The sequence below is a fragment of the Podarcis vaucheri genome (assembly GCF_965113315.1).
Source record: "Podarcis vaucheri genome assembly, chromosome: 12".
NCBI lineage: Eukaryota > Metazoa > Chordata > Lepidosauria > Squamata > Lacertidae > Podarcis > Podarcis vaucheri.
Genome location: NC_138750.1, coordinates 8,655,850 through 8,676,020, shown reverse-complemented (window position 1 = coordinate 8,676,020; position 20,171 = coordinate 8,655,850). Strand labels below are relative to the sequence as shown.

Genomic DNA, 20,171 nt, shown 5'->3' with positions numbered 1-20,171 from the left:
AGGAAAGGATCAGAGTGTGAGTGGACCTATATATCTTTGAATAACGGATTGTCTTTCTTTTGCCTCTCAGTGCGTCGAATATTCCGGCTTCCTGTGGGACACAACGGCAGGGGTAGAGCTGAAGGATGCCATGTCCCACGAGAACCCCCCCACGAATGGCAACGGGAGGCAGACGTATCCTCACCCTTACGTTGCACATTTCAAGGTAACGGTGCGCAAGAGTTCTTGAGTGAAAGAAATCGAGAGCATGGGCATGTTCTCAGCTGTATTACATCTTCGAGGGAGGAATTCAAGCGCACGCTTGGTCAAAGGTCTGTCAGCGCAAGCCAAGGGCTTGAGGCAAAACTGTGAGATCTTACAAGATCTCGCCAGAGATCGGTGCCAATGCTGGAGAATGGAGATTGTTATTAGTAAACAGTGGCACCTCGGTTTAAGAACAGTCCTGTTTAAGAAAGATTCAGTTTACAAATTCCGCAAAACCAGAAATAGTGTCCTGGTTTGAGAACTTTACCTCAGTCTAAGAACAGAATCTGAATGGTGGAAGGGCACCAGCGGTGGGAGGCCTCAGTAGGGAAAGTGCACCTCGGTTTAAGAACGGTTTCGGTTTAAGAACGGACTTCCGGAACAGATTAAGTTCATAAACCAAGGTACCACTGTATATCATTTCTCATATATATATACAAACAGAACAGCCATTTACTTTTGACTGCGTAATAATACACTTGTCTCTTTGTACATATGGGATGGTCATCTTGATAGTCACTGCTGGTGGGTGAATGTGAATAAGGGAATGTTTTTTAAAGGTACTGTGTTTGAAGTTTGGAATCGATGTCAGAGGGCGTCTTTCTTAAGGGAACAAATCTGGGTTATTCAAATGTGTGTGCATGTCATAACTGGGCACAAAAAGCAGTTTTCTTGAAACTTAGATGGCAAAGTTTTGTGGCTGCCGACACTCTTGCCGCATTTCCTTCAAGACATTTTATGTAGTAAGCAACAAATAAATGTAATTAATACTAACACATTGCTTGCACACATCCAGGTGGGACTGAATGACCTAACTCTGGTGAACCTTCATCTGACTCCTTTGCCCTCAGTGGGAGAAAATGCTGTGAAAAACCACGATAGTCATAAATTAGCAGCCTTTGCACAGACACTGCAGGAAACACTGAAAGGTAAGGCCATGTTTTTCTTCAGCGTCAACCAGTTTGCTTAAAAACAATAAAAACTAGCAGATGAGACTCTTCATCTACTTAAGCTGCAATCTGCACACACTTACCTGTTAAGTGGGATTTATTTTTGAGTAGATATGCACAGAATTGCACTGTTTACTTTCAAAAGCTGTGTCAATTCTCAGCAGTTTCATATGCCCCAGTAGTTCCTTGGCGAGGGGTGCTTCTTTGACGCAAGGCCCTTTAGAAGTTGCCCATTTGCAGGCTGGATCCAAACCGCCCCTGCAATCAGCCGTTTTACCTTTTGCAGGCTGGCTTTGTAGGGAATACCTAAAGGTAAAGGTAAAGGGACCCCTGACAGTTAAGTCCAGTCGTCAACGACTCTGGGGTTGCAGCACTCTTCTCGCTTTACTGGCTGAGGGAGCTGGCGTTTTCTCCGCTTTCACAGACAGTTTTTCTGGGTCAGATGGGCAGCATGACTAAGCCGCTTTTGGTGAAACCAGAACAGTGTATGAAGATACCGTTTACCTTCCCACCAGAGCAGTACCTATTTATCTACTTGCACTTTGACGTGCTTTTGAACTGCTAGGTTGGCAGGAGCAGGGACCGAACAATGGGAGCTCACCCTGTCGCGGGGATTCGAACTGCCGACCTTCTGATCAGCAAGCCCTAGGCTCTGTGGTTTAATCCACAGTGCCACCCACGTCCCTGGGAATACCCAGGAGATGACATTTTGGCATCCTCAGAAGACCTACATCAAGTAGACTGGTATCCAATTTAAAACGCCAGTCAATGAATCACATACATTTTAGTCAATTCATTGATTAAATGTGCATAAAATTTGAATATGGGAAGGAACAGTTGTTCAAAAAAAAAGTTATATTCCTTTTTAGATGGCAAACCCATGTGTCATTGGAGGCATCATTTTAAAAATAGCATCCCCCTGGTGTTAGGGAAAAGATAGAATGGTATTTCAAAATGGTGCTTGTCAGTGACAGTTTTGATAAGCAATTGCATTTAAACTATTCCTTTTTTTTACCTTAAATCTGCTAAGTTAGATGCAGATAAATTCTGGGAAGCCATCCTGATTTCACCTTAGTTAATGTAGCTCTTGGGCCTCTGTTGGGGGACTCCTAGGAGTGACCAGCACTTTTGTTTACTGTTTAACAAAGGCCAAAAATGTTGGATGACTTAGCTCCATTTTCCAAGGTCAGCAGCTTAAAATATTCTGAATCAACACCCATCTCCAGTTTCAGAAGAGGTGTGTGAAGAGTACAGCTAACAAATACTCAACTTGTCATTTTTGTTTTGAGTTACGAGGCATCAATTGTGTTTTCCTGGATTTGATTACCCTGTTGTGAGATTTTTTTAACGGGGAGGGGAAGTATAGAAAGTTCTGCAGATCTGATTTGGACTCAGCAATACTTTGAAAGATTGGAGCTGAAGTCAAGTACGCTGTGTCACAATTTAATTAGTGCCTACCTCCATTGGTGTTGTTTTGTGTGTTTTTTTAACATTTATTTTAAAGTTGGAACACAGCTTCCAGAATTGTTTTTCTCTTCTCCATTAGGCAAGTATTGATTTCTTTCTGGTTCAAATGGAGTTGAAAATAGTAATGTCCTTTCTGTTAAATGGAAGCACTCTCAAGCAACATTCTGAGGTCTGTGAGGTTTTCAACGCTGTCCAAAGTGTATTTACTCAGAAGGAAGTTGCACTGACTTCTGTGGTGCTTAGTACGATGGTGAAAATGTAAAGTTGCATTTTCAAGTCGTCATCCCCCACCCAAGAGCCGTAGTCAAATTTATTTGTATTCCGCGGACCTTCAGTTTCCAAAAACAAAATGTTTGATTCCATACAGTGAGGGCAATTTATAAAAAGTGCACTGTAGTAACATGCCTGGTACAATTTCTAACTCTTCACTATAACACAGACATACACGTTTCAGATCTGGAATGCGGCTAAATCTTGAAATTAAATAAAATAATTTAAATAGCTGAGGGGAGAACACTGAAACGAGTTAGCGTAAATGCTTTCCTGTTTTCACATTTCCGGGGCAGGGTGGTTGCTCCCAATTTCATGGCTGCTCCCCACCATGGACGTAGCCAGGATTTGGGGGGGGGCAAAGATGTTCAGCATTTTTTAGGCAATCAAAGTTGTTGAGCTCTTCTTGGGAAATCACAGGTAAAAGTACACTGTCAATAGGACATTGCGGGGAGCAGACTACTGCTGGGGGTGGTGATCCAGAACCTCAGATAATTTAGCACTTTCAATGCTTTTCAATAATATTTGTGGATCGGGGGGCATCTACCCCCTGCACCCCCCTTGGCCCCTTGCCCACCACCCCCTGTTATTCTGGCTAATGTCTAAATATTCCACCCATTTGATTGGATCACATAATAGGTTTATGCACCACATAGCCACCTCTCCTTCTGTCAGCCAGGTGCATCAGTTTGGCCACATTGGCTGTTACTAAGAGCCAGCCCAGCTGCATTGAGATCTGATCAAATATGATGGAGCTGATCCCAATCAGTGACCAGGGAAGAGGAACCACATCTTTTTTCTAATCCGATTAGTCTCCTACAGTGTCAAACAACTCCGTATTTCACCCACCTGCAAGTCCAATGAAGGCGAGCCTTACCCTAAGACCCCATTGTAGGAGGGCATCAAGAACTTCAACGGTCTAATCTAGGCACTGGCAAACTCAGCCCTCCAGATGTTTTGGGACTACAGTTCCCATCATCCCTGACCACTGGTCCTGTTAGCTAGGGATGATGGGAGTTGTAGTCTCAAAACATCTGGAGGGTCGAGTTTGCCTATGCCTGGTCTAATCTGACAGCCCAGAGAGATGGGATCTCTTTTGGGGGGGGGGGCGAAGGATGGCGTGATACCTTGGAAAACAAATACTTTTATGTTGCTTGATTACTTCCACACACGTTACAAGCCTCATGTTGGATGTGGAGTTGCTATTGTCAAATCGTGCGCATGGTTAAGAGTTAGGAATAGCCGTACTTTTTTAGGGTGTGGTACTTAAGGGACGTCGGTAGCGCTGTGGGTTAAACCACAGAGTCTAGGACTTGCCAATCAGAAGGTCAGTGGTTTGAATCCCCGCAACGGAGTGAGCTCCTGTTGCTCAGTCCCTGCTCCTGCCCACCTAGCAGTTCAAAAGCACGTCAAAGTGCAAGTAGATAAATAGGTACCGCTCCAGCGGGAAGGTAAACGGTGTTTGGTTTGCCAGAAGCAGCTTAGTCATGCTGGCCACATGACCTAGAAGCTGTACGTCAGCTCCCTCGGCCAATAAAGCGAGATGAGCGCCGCAACCCCAGAGTCGGTCATGACTGGACCTAATGGTCAGGGGTCCCTTTACCTTTACTTATGGGTACAATGTGCCAGCAGCCCCTCCCCATGTTTAAAGTGTGACACTTACTGTAACAAATTAATGCTGAGTCCCAGCACTTTTTTCCCTTTAAAACAATTAAAAAAAGACTGAGGAGGAGCCAACCTAAGATGAAATGATGGATGCTCTATAGATTGTGAGGGTGAAAAGGCAATGGCTGTATATCTTTTGAAAACCGCTATGTGCCTGCACTTTGCATTTAACATCTTTGTGATATTTACAAGACTCTGTGTTGTGACAATAGGATATTTACCAGACCATGTTATATTGACAAAACTCTTACCTGCTGGTCCTTAGTCAAATACTGCTTTCTTTTTTCTTAGACCCTGCCCCCCTGCCCCCCCCCATCGGTCTTACTTTGTCAGAGGATAATTTTGGATGGATATTTACGTTGGAAGATTAGACTAGAGAAGCCCAACCGTACTGGAAAGTTGGATCCCATGCGGCAATCGCATACCTCTCAGAAATAAAACGAGCGGCATCGTAATGCCTTTGTAGCAAGTATAGCGTGAGCACACTTGGAATACAGTGGACAGTTCCCGCCACCGTGTCTCAGAAATGATATTTAGAGCTGGAAAAGGTCCAGGAAAGGATAACCCAAAGGAGTGCAGTTAAGGCTATCTGTGGTTTGTAATTATGACTGTGTACTGCCTGCAGGAACAGAGGCCGCATGGGGAGAGGGGAGTTGTCCTATCGTTTCTGGACTTCTCATAGACATTTCGTTGGCCGCTGTGGGCAGAGGGATGCGAGGCTGGCAGTTTTTTTCATCTCCGCCAAGCTAAGCAGTTGGCTCCTTACCTCTCTCGCCCTGACCTAGCCACTGTGATCCACGCGACGGTCACCTCCAGACTGGATTATTGCAACTCACTCTACGTGGGGCTGCCCTTGAGACTGACCCAGAAACTCCAGCGGGTGCAGAATGCCGCGGCGAGGCCCCTTACGGGGTCATCGCTGCAAAATCACATTCACCCAGTGCTATACCAGCTGCACTGGCTCCCGGTGGAGTACAGGATCAGGTTTAAGGTGCTGGTTTTAACCTTTAAAGCCCTATACGGCCTAGGACCCTCGTACCTACGGGACCGCCTCTCCTGGTATGTCCCACAGAGAAACTTACGGTCTTCAAATAAAAACATCTTGAAGGTCCCAGGCCACAGAGAAGTTAGGCTGGCCTCAACTAGAGCCAGGGCTTTTTCGGCCGTGGCCCCGATCTGGTGGAATGCTCTGTCACAAGAGACCAGGGCCCTGCGGGACTTGACATCTTTCTGCAGGGCCTGCAAGACGGAGCTGTTCCACCAGGCCTTTGGTCAGGGCACAGCCTGACCCCCTCCCTTGGCAATCTTCACAGAACTCTATCCCAGTGGTTGCCATTAATTTGATTTGAATTAATTTTATAATGAAATGATTTTAGAATGTTGTACTATTTTATTGTTGTTAGCTGCCCTGAGCCAGGCTTTGGCTGGGGAGGGTGGGGTATAAATAAAATTTATTATTATAATTATTATTTAGGTTTGGTTGCATTCAGCAGGGATTTTTGTACATTCTTCTTACTTCACAGTGTGCACCCCATGCACACACTGAGGTGTGTTTTGCCTCCTGTAGTAATCTGAATAGGCTTTGCATGCTTCCTGCCTGCACAGAAATGCAATCGGTGTAGGAAGTTTTTGCATTTGAAGCAGCTCTGCTATGTTTGCAATGGCAAGGCTGTGCTCTTGGAATACTAGATAGTGCTGTTGAGTAGGAGCACCCTCTGCTGGCTGAAGGCCTGCATAGCAGCAGTATGTACTTGCTTCTCTGACTGGCAGCAGGTGGCTGCAGAAACAGGCTGGCAGCCGTCTTTCCCCTGCCCTATAGGGAGGTGCTAGAGCTTGAACCAGGCGCCTTCTGTGTGCAAAGCAGCTGTTCTCAGCGCTGAGCTACAGCCCTCCATCCTAACTCCCCCTGTAGCCTTATGAATCAACAGGAGATATTCTAAAAATATATCCTGCTCAAAAAGCAATAAATTTCCTCCGAAACAGGCACCTAATAGTCTTTGCCACCTGGTATCATGCGAGCAGAAGTCAGTATTTGCATTGCATGGGTGCATTTCACAATGTACAGTATTACGGATTCTTAGCATGTTAATTAGGGACGTTCATTGAATTTTGAGGCTCTGGTTTTTGTCAGCACGGCATCCTTATTCAGCTTGTCATTTGGAGTTGTCTGGGAGCTGAGCATGGGTCCCCATCTTGCCAGGCAGAAGGCCAGCGCTGTCAACTCCGAGAACAAATGAAGAAACTCGGAGGGGGAAAAGAGGGTTGGCAGCAGATAATACGGAAAGATCAAATTTAAACAAAGCAGGCTCACTTAGAATTCAGCCGCAGTGTTGCAGTTGGAGGAACGGAGTTATACACAGAAATTTAGCAAAGATATATCCTGTCAAAATCTAAAGGCAAAATAAGTATAAAATGATATACCAAAGGTATTTAGTTATAGGAAGCTTACAAATATTTATGACAATGTTGTTTTAAGCATCGAAGAAGTAGCTACTAGAAAGTTGACTCTTAAACGCCTTCAATGGGTGGTGCTCCTTTGGAGGGAATTTTTAAAAATATGTATTCTCTATATGGTCACATGGGACACCATAAATTGAAACAGGAGGGTTGAGCCACAGAGGTTGCAATCCAATACCCACCTTCCAGGGAGGAAGCCCCATAAAGCTTAATGGGACTACTTTTGAGTAGATTGCACTGTTGGGATGGTGTGTGTGTGTGTGTGTGTGTGTGTCTCTGTCTGTCCGTCTTAAAAATTCAGGGGCTTGTTGGGCAATTGATCAACTGACATACCGTATTTCAGCAGATCTTTGTCAAGAGCTATGGGACACTTGGGAGGTCTGCAACCACTGTAGATGTGAACGCCCCACTGAAGCAGGGCCTTCATTGTAGCTGCCCCTGTTCTGTGGAGCAGCATTGCTGTCAGGAAGTGACAGGTGCCCAATATCTGTACTTTCCAGAAAGGACATTTTTGCCCCCACAGGCTTTCCCAGGTGGACAAATAGGCCTCTGCCATGAGTTTCCGCAGTGTCTTCGTTTTTAAATCCACCTTCTGTTACTTTTTGCGCTGTCATTAATGGCTTCTTGGCTGTTTTTCATTATATTTGGTACATAGCCTTCAGACCTATGTGGAATATGATTAATACATAACAACAATAGGCTAAAAGCCGGAGGTCTTGCTGGGGGAGAAAGGTGGATTTTGTGGAGAGATCTGGTGGATGAGTTGGTGGCCTCACACCCACAGTCACAGAAGACGTTTCATGCCCAGGGGAGCAACACGAAAAAAGGGGCAGAGTTGGAGAGACCTTTGAGCAGTTGAGGGTAGAAGAATAAGAGAATAGGAGGGTATTTTGTGGGCCAGGCATGGGAAATCAGGAAGAACTTCCTGACAGTAAGAGCTGTTCGACAGTGGAATTTGCTGCCAAGGAGTGTGGTGGAGTCTCCTCTTTTGGAGGTCTTTAAGCAGAGGCTTGACAACCATATGTCAGGAGTGCTCTGATGGTGTTTCCTGCTTGGCAGGGGGTTGGACTCGATGGCCCTTGTGGTCTCTTCCAACTCTATGATTCTATGAAATCGGTTGGACTCCAGCAGAGCCAACCAGCATTGCCCAGTGGTCAGGTTTGGTGGAAGTTGCAGTGTAGCAGCACCCAGAAGGCCACAACCTCTCCACTCCTGTTGTAGGCCTATTCCAACCCGCTTCTTGAGGAACCCAGAAGATCGAGCAACCCTTAACAGAGTCTGAGGAATAAAGGTTCTGGACCAAGGATACAGCTGCTTTCTTGATATGCTCCACAATCCTATCACTTAACTCTTTCTGTATTTATTTTTGCTCTCCGCACTCCTAGGAGAAAAAGACATGATCATTTTAGGCGACTTCAGTCAAGCCCCCGACAGTGGCGACCACGACCTCTTGAGGAAGGAGAAGTTCCATCCTTTGGTCCCCGCCAGCACATTTACAAACATCAGCACAAAGAACCCTCAGGGCTCCAAGTCCGTGGACAACATCTGGATCAGTCGCAGCTTGAAAAAGGTTTTCACTGGTAAGGCTTTGTTTTGGGAGGAAGTTTAAAATACAGTGGTGCCCCGCAAGACGAATGCCTCACAAGACGAAAAACTCACTAGACGAAAGGGTTTTTCAGTTTTGCGTTGCTTCGCTAGACGAATTTCCCTATGGGCTTGCTTCGCAAGACAAAAACGTCTTGCGCTTTTTAAAAAAAAGCCGCTTGAAGAGGCGCAGTTGCGACGGACCGTGCTTCGCAAGACAAAAAATATCGCAAGACGAAAAGACTCGCGGAACGAATTATTTTCGTCTTGCGAGGCACCACTGTATCAAGCTTTGATTATTATTTTTTAATACCTTATTGTGTATGACAATGGTTGGATTGATAGCCAAAAGGTTGTATGTGGCTTGTTAAGTAGCAAATTTCATGTCAACTTCTCCTAGCCTATTTTACACTTTACAAGCGACATACACAATGTTCATTATTGGTGTATGTTCACAGAGTTTGATCTGTGTTTGCTGGAGTAAACATATGAAGCAGAGATGTGTCTCTTTTTAAAAATAGTGTGCACACAACTGGGATCTGAAACTCATCCCAGCTCCTCTGGGTCTGTTTCAACATATTTCCCCATGTTTGCAGATCCACATCTCTCTTTCTTAATTTACACGTTTACCTTTGTCAAGACTTCCTTCAGGGTCACAAAGATTAGAAATGTAGCTTTTAAGAGTGCCTATAAATGTACTATTTCCTCTTGATTTTTAAAGAAATGCATTAGTTGCCTTTAGGAGATGCCTTTATAGGCAGAAGAAACAGTGATACACTCATTTTGGGGGGTTGGTTTTTTATTTTCTATCACTTTATGATCGTCTTCTGAATGCATGAGCAGTTTTCATGAGTCTCCTCATGGTCCTCTGAGGAACTAGTTAGGTGCAAAGCCATTCGATGCTCCTAAAAGATATTCACTCAAAGGTCAACATTCATATTCCAGACCCTTTGCTTTGTGCCATTGGTGGTTTCCCCAAAATATTCACGCCTATCTTTCTGCTCTGTAAACTATTCTTTACACAGGTCATTGGGCAGTTGTGAGAGAAGGTCTTACGAACCCCTGGATCCCTGATAACTGGTCGTGGGGTGGAGTTGCATCAAGCCACTGCCCTGTGCTAGCTGAATTTTACACCGAGAGGGACTGGAACAGAAAGGAGATCACACGGAACGGGAACGGCGTGATAGTGGAATGCAGCGACTCAAATGCGAAACATGAGCGATGATGAAAGAAAATGCAAACCTTGCCCTTTCCTCGAAGGGGTGGGTCAGAAGATCCCTTTGCTCAAGGCCTGACAGTGAACCGGAACTGCCTTTTTTCTCATTTAAAAAGAATCAGCTTCTGCTTTTAACATCTCCCTTTTCCATTCCCACCTCTGTGTCCCTTAATGGATGTTTCAGGGTATCCCATCTTTTGTGTTTTGTGACTTTTTATGGGGACTTGGTGGACACGGACGTGCTTGGATACCTGACAACTCCAAATAAAATGCACTTTTTAATACTGTACAGTCATGATCTCCCTCTCTGATTTCTAATGAAATGTTGCACAATAACAGATAAAGAGAAGCCCACGAAAGGGCACATTAATTTATAGCATATGTATAGCATATGTAGTATATTTCAGTGATAAACAGACTAGTGAATGCTGTTTGCTATCCTATCACTTACAGTAGGAATTGTGGCAGCATACTGAGCATGTGTTGGGAGTATTCACAAAATAGGAAACACACAAGTCTGCAGCTTGCCTTAAGCAATTGCTCTAAAAACTTGTTCCACCTACATGCGAAACTGAAACCTGAATAACTATTATCTATCCAGTCAAGCCCTCCAGAGCAGGCATCCCCAAACTTGGCCCTTCAGATGTTTTGGGACTACAATGCCCATCATCCCTGACCACTGGTCCTGTTAGCTGGGAGTTGTAGTCCCAAAACATCTGGAGGACCAAGTTTGGGGATGCTTGCTCCAGAGCATGTATGGCATTGTAAGGAAAAGGATAAACTTTCACCAGTGAACTTACGCTTCCATGAGAGCTACTTCATATATTCCAGTTCTCATCTGCAAGCTGTATTTTATATAGCTGAAACTATAACATTTGACAATACCTGCATGTTTCAAAAGTCTTGATCTCTGCATAAATATACTAGTCCAGAATTACCGGTATTCCTGTAGCCTTCTTTGGTGATCACTCGTAGCCGAGTAAGATTGTCTTCCATAAACACAGTTTATAAACACAAGATTAAAATGGTCTGAATGGAAAGGGCCCATTTGGAGGAAGCTTCACTTATTTGAACTCCAGAGTTTTCCTAAGTTTCACATTGGAAACTTTGGTTTTTTGTTCTTCTACAGCATGTTTTACTCATGGGAAAAAACTTGTTTGAAAATAAGCATTTGCCCTATGGTTTTTACTGTGTGTTACTGAAATGTACTTCTGGCTCCATATTTCACTTCAGGGACTATCACTGTTCTTCTAGAAACATAGCTGATAAATTTTAAAAACAAAATAACAAAATATATTTTGGATACGCATGCACTTCAGATGTCCATCAGTGGCAAGTATGCAAAAATGGTCTGTAAGGAGTAGCTGTTAAAACTGTAATTTGAAAAAATTTAAACCCTGAGCAGAATACAGCCTTGTGTTTAGATCTGCAGACTAATAACTCCCTGTTAAACCCATACACCAAAATAAGATTTTTCTATTTTGGTAAAACGGAAGCTTTTCTAGCAAAGTAACTTGGAGACATATGAGAGACTTTCCTTCCTAAATTACTAAGGTAAATGAAAAGGACCCCCTGGATGGTTAAGTCCAGTCAGAGGCAACTATGGGGTGCGATGCTCATTTCACTTTTCAGGCCAAGGGAGCCAGCGTTTCTCCACAGACAGCTTTCCAGGTCACGTGGCCAGCAGGACTAAACCGCTTCTGGCACAACGGAACACCGTGACAGAAACCAGAGCGCATGGAAACGCCATTTACCTTCCTGCCATAGTGGTACCTATTTATCTACTTGCACTGGCGTGCTTTCGAACTGCTAGGTTGGCAGAAGCTGGGACAGAGCAATGGGAGCTCACTCCATTGTAGGGATTCGAACCGCCGACCTTCCGATCAGCAAGCCCAAGAGGCTCTGTGTTTTAGACCGCAGCTCATGACCGCAGCTTCTGGCATCTTTTCACTGCATGTAACTCCTCTGATAGTTTGTCGACACCAGTATATGAAGACACATAAAGACAGCTCTTTTAAGGTAGATCAAGCATATGCTAACACGGCCCTCCAGATGTTTGGGGACTATAACTCCCATCATCCCTAGCTAACAGGACCAGAGGTCAGGGATGATGGGAATTGTAGTCTCAAAAAACATCTGGAGGGCCGAGTTTGCCTATGCCTGAGGTACATCAATGGCTGAGATACTGGCTTGATGCTAATGGTGCCCTGCTGTAGTTTTTCGTTTTTCTTAGGCAGTTGCCGTAAAGAAAAATTCCAAAGAAAAAAAGTGCCTTACCTCATGGGGGTAGGGATGTGAACACCTGGCTTGGAAGGTGAAATTTCCATGTCTAACAGTTGTAAAGTGTGGTAAATAATGTATTGGTACCACTGATGTATGGTTTAGGTTTAAGTCTTTCATGTTTATCTTTCTTCAGGAAGTATCTTATCTATCAGATAAATCCACAAAGCACACAGCTACATGCCAGCCCTAGGACTGTGACTCAAAAGGACTAAAAGCCAATGCAATTCTGGGCTGCATCAACAGGAGTATAGCATCTAGATCAAGGGAAGTAATAGTGCCACTGTATTCTGCTCTGGTCAGACCTCACCTGGAGTACTTTGTCCAGTTCTGGGCATCACAATTCAAGAAGGACAGTGACAAACTGGAACATGTCCAGAGGAGGGCAACCAAAATGGTCAAAGGCCTGGAAATGATGCCTTATGAGGAACGGCTAAGGGAGCTGGGCATGTTTAGCCTGGAGAAGAGGAGGTTAAGGGGTGATATGATAGCCATGTTTAACTATATAAAAGGATGTCACACAGAGGAGGGAGAAAGGTTGTTTTCTGCTGCTCCAGAGAAGCGGACACGGAGCAATGGATCCAAACTACAAGAAAGAAGATTCCACCTAAACATTCGGAAGAACTTCCTGACAGTAAGAGCTGTTTGACAGTGGAATTTGCTGCCAAGGAGTGTGGTGGAGTCTCCTACTTTGGAGGTCTTTAAGCAGAGGCTTGACAACCATATGTCAGGAGTGCTCTGATGGTGTTTCCTGCTTGGCAGGGGGTTGGACTCAATGGCCCTTGTGGTCTCTTCCAACTCTATGATTCTATGATTCTATGATTCAATCATTTAAATCCATATACTTTGTGTTAACTATTTGAGAGTCATAAGCACTGTCCACTTTTTAGTAACGGATCTAATAGAAAGAATCTTTTTGGCATTCAGCTAACTTATTTATTTCAGTGTTGTAATGGTTCTAGGGTTTGCTCGTGCGTAAGCAGGTGCCTATCTCCCCGGCTGGGTGCAAACACCTGGCTAAGTTGCCAATGTGAACCTTTCCTGTCCAAATAAAAAAATTCCTTCCAGTAGCACCTTAAAGACCAACTAAGTTAGTTCTTGGTATGAGCTTTCTTGTGCATGCACACTTCTTCAGATACACTGTCCTGTCCAGACAGCCACTCACCCGTGGCTGACTCAATCGCTGGCAGAATCCGTCAGTGGGCGTTTCTTAAACTTCTTCCAGCAAAGAAGCTCTTTGACGCCTAGTCTCCTCCTACTCTCTCTGCGTGGAAGCCTTCTGCGCAAGGAGGGCGTAGGCAGCAGAGGACCCCTACTCTCCCCGCTGGTCCCAGGCAAGGAGTCATGGGACCGCCTCGCCGCTTCCCCCATCTGCCCCCCTTCTCCACTGGTGCTACGCTGATTCTCTTCCCCAGAAGATGGGCTGCTTCTCCCGATCCCTGGACGCTCTCTGGAATCCCTCTGGCTTTTGCTCTCTCCCTCCGGCACTGAAGGCAGTTCCCTGACATCTGTATCCAGCTATCACGGCTTGATCGATGGATATAATTCAACTGGATTATGTCGTGATTCTGTGTGATTCTCCAGATAAATAAATAGCTTCTGCCAAGGTTTGATTTGCTCATAAGCATTAAAAGTTGAATGGCCGAAAAGTTGAGCCCTAAACTGTTCACTTGGGCACTAACAATCTGTTAGGCATTAACCACGTGTTAATCCAGTAACAAGCTTATCTGAGAGTTTCGGTGCCTCCCAAAACTGAAAGGCAGAGGTGTCTTGGGGTAGGAAGATTATGTCTACTATAGGATGCTTAGATGTGCTCATCTCTTGATTAAAAAGTAAAACTAGATGGTTGAGAGCAGGGGTCAGCAAACCTTTTCAGCAGGGGGCCGGTCCACTGTCCCTCAGAACTTGTGGGGGGCTGGACTATTTTTTTTGGGGGGGTGAACAAATTCCTATGCCCCACAAATAACCCAGAGATGCATTTTAAATAAAAGGACACATTCTACTCAAGTAAAAACACGCTGATTCCCGAACCATCCATGGGCCGGATTTAGGTGATTGGGCCGGATCCGGCCCCCGGGCCTTAGTTTGCCTACCCATGGTTCAGAGGCATAAAAGAGAGCGTTGTAAAACGCTTATTTTGGCCACCGGCATAGGTTGGCATAAAATACCGTATTTTTCCATGTATTGGACAAGGGTTTTTGACTCAAAAATCGGGTCCAAAAACGGGTTGTCCAATACAGATAGTGGCATGGGGGGGGGGCAAGGCGCTACCAGCCAGCTTGTTGGCGGGAGTGAAACTCCCCCAATGCCACTGCGTGGAGCGGGAACTCCCTAGGTCGTTTCCCCCGTGTGGCAGCATCGGGGGAGGTTGCGCTCCCACGGGAGAGCAAATTTCCCAGATGCCGCTGCGCGTGGGAAACGCTCTAGGGAGTGTTTCCTGCCCGCAGCTGCGTGGGGGGAGAGGCTCAACATCTTGGGGCCATCTCATTTTCCTAAAATTGAGTCTACAAAATTAGGGGAGTGGGTCTTATACATGGGGGCATCCTATAGACGGGAAAATGTGGTAATATTTGATTATCCAGGCTGTAATCGAAAGGACAACTGGACAGAAAACCAAAGACAGAGGATCTGCCATTTCTAGTGCCCTGCTGGTGGCAGAGCAGCAATCTTGCACTCCTCCATCTCCCCCCCTCCAACACCATTGAGAACAGTGGGAGGAAAATACATATTGCAGCTCCTAGTCTGTGTTAGAATTCCTGCTCCATGATTACAGTCATGGGATTTTTGTCTATCACATGACGGTGTATATTTTGACTCCACAAAGTGGGAAGTGACGGAGACAGGATGGTTGTGTTACTGTGTTCCGTGAAGTGGGACTACTGTCCTTTGTTTTCTCTCTTTGCTGTCTGTAGAGAGGGAGCCATGTTACAGTGCTGCGTGTGTGTTTATATGTAAATAAAGTCGATTAGCCAAAATGCTGAGTTGCTGGGGTCCGGCACACAAGCTGTGAAGACTCTGCGGATCGCTAAGTGTGCCGATGTCTGTTGGCATCGGTCGCTGTGATGTTCCAGCTGAAGAAAGCTTTTGAAGCTCCCGAACAATCGACCAGGAGGGAGAGAACGTGCCAGTCAGGAATGTGTCTCTGCCAGGATCCTACTCGAGTGTAGGACAAGCTCCTGACAGTCTGGTGTGGTTGTCCTTCTGGTTTGGACGCATGTCAGGGGACTTGGAAGGCTATGAATCCTTCAAATCCACACCTTCCCGATCTTGCCCCCTCATACCGCCACACCTCCCTTGGCAAGGCTCCCGCCAGCCTCTAGAGGTGCCCTGAGTTCGAAAAACTGCAGATATTTTCACAGTAGCATGGAGGAGCGCTGTGCTGTCAGACCTCTGTGTCTGCCCCAAAGGGGAAGATTTAAATCATCCTATAGCCCCTAGGACCAGCCTTCCAGGAATCATAGGCTTGTGGGACTAGCTCCTGTCATTTCATTTGTATTCAACTGTCTTTCTGATCCATCCCATTTTTCATTTTTGAGCAGCTACAGCACTGAAGTCAGAGCAACCGTAACCAACTTTCTGTCATAGGTGGTTTGGTCCTGTGAAAAGTAGAATATGCTTTCCGATACACACCAGGTGAGGATATTCATTGAAAAGGATGCATGTCTTGAAATGAGGTTAAAGATTAGCAGGCCAAAGGCTTTTGATAACTGGCAAGAAAATCCATTTCAGATTTCAGAGTTTCAGATTTCAGGATGTGTGGCTAAATTGTTTTGTTTTAAAGCATTTCAAACATAGTTATTATTTTTCCTCTTGAAATATTCTGTTAAAAAGCTTTAGAAACATGAAACAATATCCTTTATGAAGTAAAGGACTTGAGAATTTGGCATACAGTATTTTTCGCCCCATAGGATGCACTTTCCCCCCTCCCAAAATGAAGGGGAAATGTGTGTGCGTCCTATGGGGCGAATGCAGGCTTTCGCTGAAGCCTGGAGAGCGAGGGGGGTCGGTGCGCACTGACCCCTCTCGCTCTCCAGGCTTCAGGAAGCTATCCGCAAGCCTTGCAAGCCCGGTGAGAGTTCCCGCGGGCTCACAAGGCATGCGGGCAGCAGCCTGCAGTCCCCGCGAGTGTCCGCAAGCCTTGCGCGCCCGGCAGGAGGTCCCGCCGGGTGCGCGAGGCTTGGGGCGGCAGCCTGTCGCCCGAAGCACGGGGAGCCCTCCGGAGGGCTCCCCGTGCTTCGGGCGAGTGTCTGCAAGCCTTGCGCGCCCGGCAGGAGGTCCCACCGGGTGCGCGAGGATTGGGGCGGCAGCCTGTCGCCCGAAGCATGGGTAGCCCTCCGGAGGGTGCCCTGTGCTTCGGGCAGGTGAGCGCAAGGCTTGGGGCGGCAGCCAGGGCGGAGGGGGGGGAAATATTTTTTTTTATTCATTTTTCCCCAAAAAAAGAGGTGCAGCCTGTGGGCCGGTGCGCCCTATAGGACGAAAAATACGGTACATGGTGTTATAACCTAAATTATTCTGCAAGAACTCAGGCCACGCTGCTCTCAAGCTAAGACATTTCTGCCCATGAGGTTTCACAGCCTCTGAATCTGCTGCGGCTGGAGTCTGAGATAAGGCTTTCTCCCAAAGTGCTACCAAGTGACAGCTCAGCCCTTTTGGAATCTGAACTGGGGCCGCCATCCCACCCAAACCTTTTTACTCTTTAAAGCAGGCCAGCGAAACCTTTGGTCCTCCACGGATTCTGAACTACAACAGCCATCAGGGATATAAAGACTCGGACTATGTTGGATCAGCCTCACTCTTCATCAGGAACATCTCCAAATTCCACAGAGCCAACACCTGAACCTATTTCTTTTAGCTGAAACTTGTACTATTTTCTACTACTGCGTAACTTCTGCTGAAGATCAGTCTTATCCAGATCTGGTGTAGCATGCTTTGAGATGAGGGCTCATCCAGACGAGGGCATATAGCTGGTACTTAAGACTCATTTCATTTTTTATCTATCAGTAGCCACCCAGTGGACCAAAGCACTAAGCTGGCCTGAAATAAACTTGCTCCTGAGACATATTTGTATGTTTGAATGAAGCAGAGATGACAGGGTAGCTGTTGTTGGTAAAGAGTGTGGAGAGTGGCTGGAGAAATCCAGCCAGATGGACGGGGTATAAATAATAAAATTATTATTATTATTATTATTATTATTATTATTATTATTATTAGAGACACTTGTTATTGAGTTAGCAGTATAAGGCTTCTCCACCAATAAAATGCAGGTATAATTGCTCTCTTTACTGAAACTCTGAAGCTTTTCCCCCCATTATATTTTAGAGGAGCTACAGGTCTAATAGCAAAGATGTCTTGTCAGTTATAAATAAACAGCATGAGACTTTCTGGTGAGACCCGTACACATACAATACAACCCTTATTTATTTTGGAACTTAACAACAGGTTGTCACAATTTTTAAAAATCCCAAAAGGTTTACAAAAGCACCGTTACAAATCTACAACACTTTATATAACAACATTGGTGCTGGAAAAATCGCCTGAGGTGGGGTTTTTTTTTGCTGGGCAAGTGATTTCCTGACTTCAAGAATTGTGACTTGCACTGAACTAATCGTAACACGTTAGGAATAATGTGAAGTGAATGGTAAGCATTTAAATGGCACTAGCAATTTTTGGTAAGGCCCGCTGTCAACTGCAAATAAGATGACTGCATTGACAGAACACAGGGTTTGTACCTTTATGTACTATAGTTAGTCTGTTTGTCTTATGAGGATGATTTCTGCCTGTGCCATAAACAGCAACACATTGTCACATGTGCAATTAATTGTTGTAAACAGCTCTTGATTTTTTAAAATGAGGGGCAGTATACAATTGTTTAGAAGTTAACAGCAACTATGCTACGGAAAAGACCACAGATCAGGTACAGCACATGAATGTGTGGATCCACCTCGTGTAGCTAAGGTTTAGGTAGGTACAAATAGTATACAGGAACCATTGTGCTGATTGAAATACAGATAATTACTGTTGCGGCTATTTAAAGTACTCGGCAATCTTCTCGAGACAAAGGCTTTTGTATTAAAATTATACATCAACGTATTTGGTAAACATCCAAGGAGGCAGGAGTGTACAAACTGCTAATGCGCTAAATATGTTATCATTCAAGTTGTTACCCCAGCATACTATGAAGTTACTAATACTCATGCTGTAGTAACTTCTGGTACAATATCCTGCAACCTATTGCCCACATGGCTATAAAAACCCAGTAAATACTGATGTGGAGGCTTATACTAAGCTTATTTAAGCTCTGTTCCTTTGATTAATACATGTATAAGGCTGCTGATGTGTTAACTTGTGTTAATCGTACAGCCATGTGACATCCACTAAGTTATGGAGCTGATTTACGCAGAGAACATGAAAGCCAACATCTGTGGGGAATAGGAATCTGTTCAAAATAGAACCGTCTGTATGAGAGTTAGATGCACTTACAGCAACAGAAGCCTCTTGAATTCAATGAAGACAGAAACTGTATTAACAATAGAAAATTGAGGCTGCCGTATGTTTTCTTGGCCCATGTTTTGTAAAATATTTTGGTTAAAAATTGTACTTCATCACCCCATTGCAGAATACTACGTCCAGGCATCTAGCTCAACGTATAATATTAAATTGGAAAATATTCATTTTTTCCCAATGCCCATGATAAATGAGATTTTCATGACAGGCTGTAAGATTATAAGCCAATTTTTATAACTGTAAAACAGGAGTGGTCTTCACAGTGCTTGAATTCATGGTGGGTGGTTATGCCATTATTGCATCAATGAGTTCCAGGCTCTTTTTTAAAAAAAAAATATGCAAGCAACTCTGTAGAAGAGTGGAAGGATTTGGAGATTGTACCCTACTGTATTCCTCTGGGGTTCTTCATATTTTGAAAACCTCTTTTTTAGAAACAAAAACGGCATTGTGGTAGTTGAGCGATCTGGACATGCAGAAGAGAAATGTGTTCTGCCTTTATGGTGCTCGTAGATGGGTCCTGAGCACCAAAATGCTTAGGATGGATCCTGAGCACTTCTGTGGCTTCCCACCCCCGCCACTCCAGCTGTTGGTCCTACATGAGAATATGCCTTCATCCAGCATCAGCAACATGAACAGAAGCTTCACAGAGTCAGGTCTTACTAAAGGGCAATATAATGGTCAGGAAACAATGGAAAGGAGCCAGTTGTGGGTTTTTTTTAAAGGGTGAGGGGGGGATGGTGTAAAGGCAAAATAGGTGGAGTTGGGGCCTGCACCTAGGAGGTGCTAAACTGATAAAACCAGCAATTGAACCTGGCAGGTAGAAAACTAGTTGCTAAGGAAGGTTGTGCCACTGCTGATGAAGTTATATCTGCACTGAGAAAAGCATTATACATCTAAGGGCCATGAATTACATATCTTTATATATCTGTACGTTTCCTATATGGATTAATGAAGCATTTTCAGAATACAGAAAATGGATATTTTGCTGCGCAGAATTATAACGATCTGTGATACCTGCACCTTACTGTATGAAATTCCAATTCCAAACACTCTCCTTCCTGATTTCCTCTTGATGCACGCTCAAAAAAAAATGTGTCAAAATACGTGAGAAATCCTCTTACGGAGCTCTCTAATGGAGTATTATGAACAATGGGAGAAAGCACCTTTTACCATTTCACATATACTCCACCGTTATTGAAATGCATATTGGGGGGGGGGGGAATCACTGATGTCAACAGGACTATACTATTGCAACTGCCCTGTGAACTTTCACCACAACCTAGTTTTTGCACCACCTACTTTTGGAACGTTCCAACGAATTCCAACCAGACCTTTGAAGGGTATGCATGCAGATTAAAGATTATAAACTATGGCCAGAGTTGCATCCCATGGAGCCAGGCTGCCTGTAGTGTCCTAGTTTTCCAAGGCAGTCTTCCAATTGCCACAGCTAAGAAGCACAGATTTCCTTGAGCTTTGAAAGTCAGATCACATTGTAGGTAGGCACCAGTCCTCAGAAACAACAACACACTGGGAGT

At 44.8% G+C, this 20,171-nt stretch overlaps 1 protein-coding gene and 1 long non-coding RNA gene across 2 annotated transcripts in view; both read left to right on the top strand.

Annotated features, from left to right (window-relative positions):
* The window catches only part of EEPD1 (endonuclease/exonuclease/phosphatase family domain containing 1), a 61,311-nt gene extending 51,170 nt beyond the window's left edge, over positions 1 to 10,141 (top strand). The window contains exons 4-7 of the mRNA XM_082192855.1: positions 71 to 205; positions 1,040 to 1,172; positions 8,438 to 8,632; positions 9,662 to 10,141. Of these exons, the coding sequence (XP_082048981.1) occupies positions 71 to 205; positions 1,040 to 1,172; positions 8,438 to 8,632; positions 9,662 to 9,861 (663 nt within the window). The 3' untranslated portion in view covers positions 9,862 to 10,141. The remainder of the gene's footprint in view (positions 1 to 70; positions 206 to 1,039; positions 1,173 to 8,437; positions 8,633 to 9,661) is intronic.
* A 7,258-nt stretch (positions 10,142 to 17,399) lies between these two features.
* LOC309515268 lies at positions 17,400 to 19,848 on the top strand. The gene is made up of 2 exons (XR_014212380.1): positions 17,400 to 19,136; positions 19,174 to 19,848. It is a non-coding gene; the product is annotated as an uncharacterized lncRNA (long non-coding RNA).
* Positions 19,849 to 20,171: the final 323 nt, after the last annotated feature.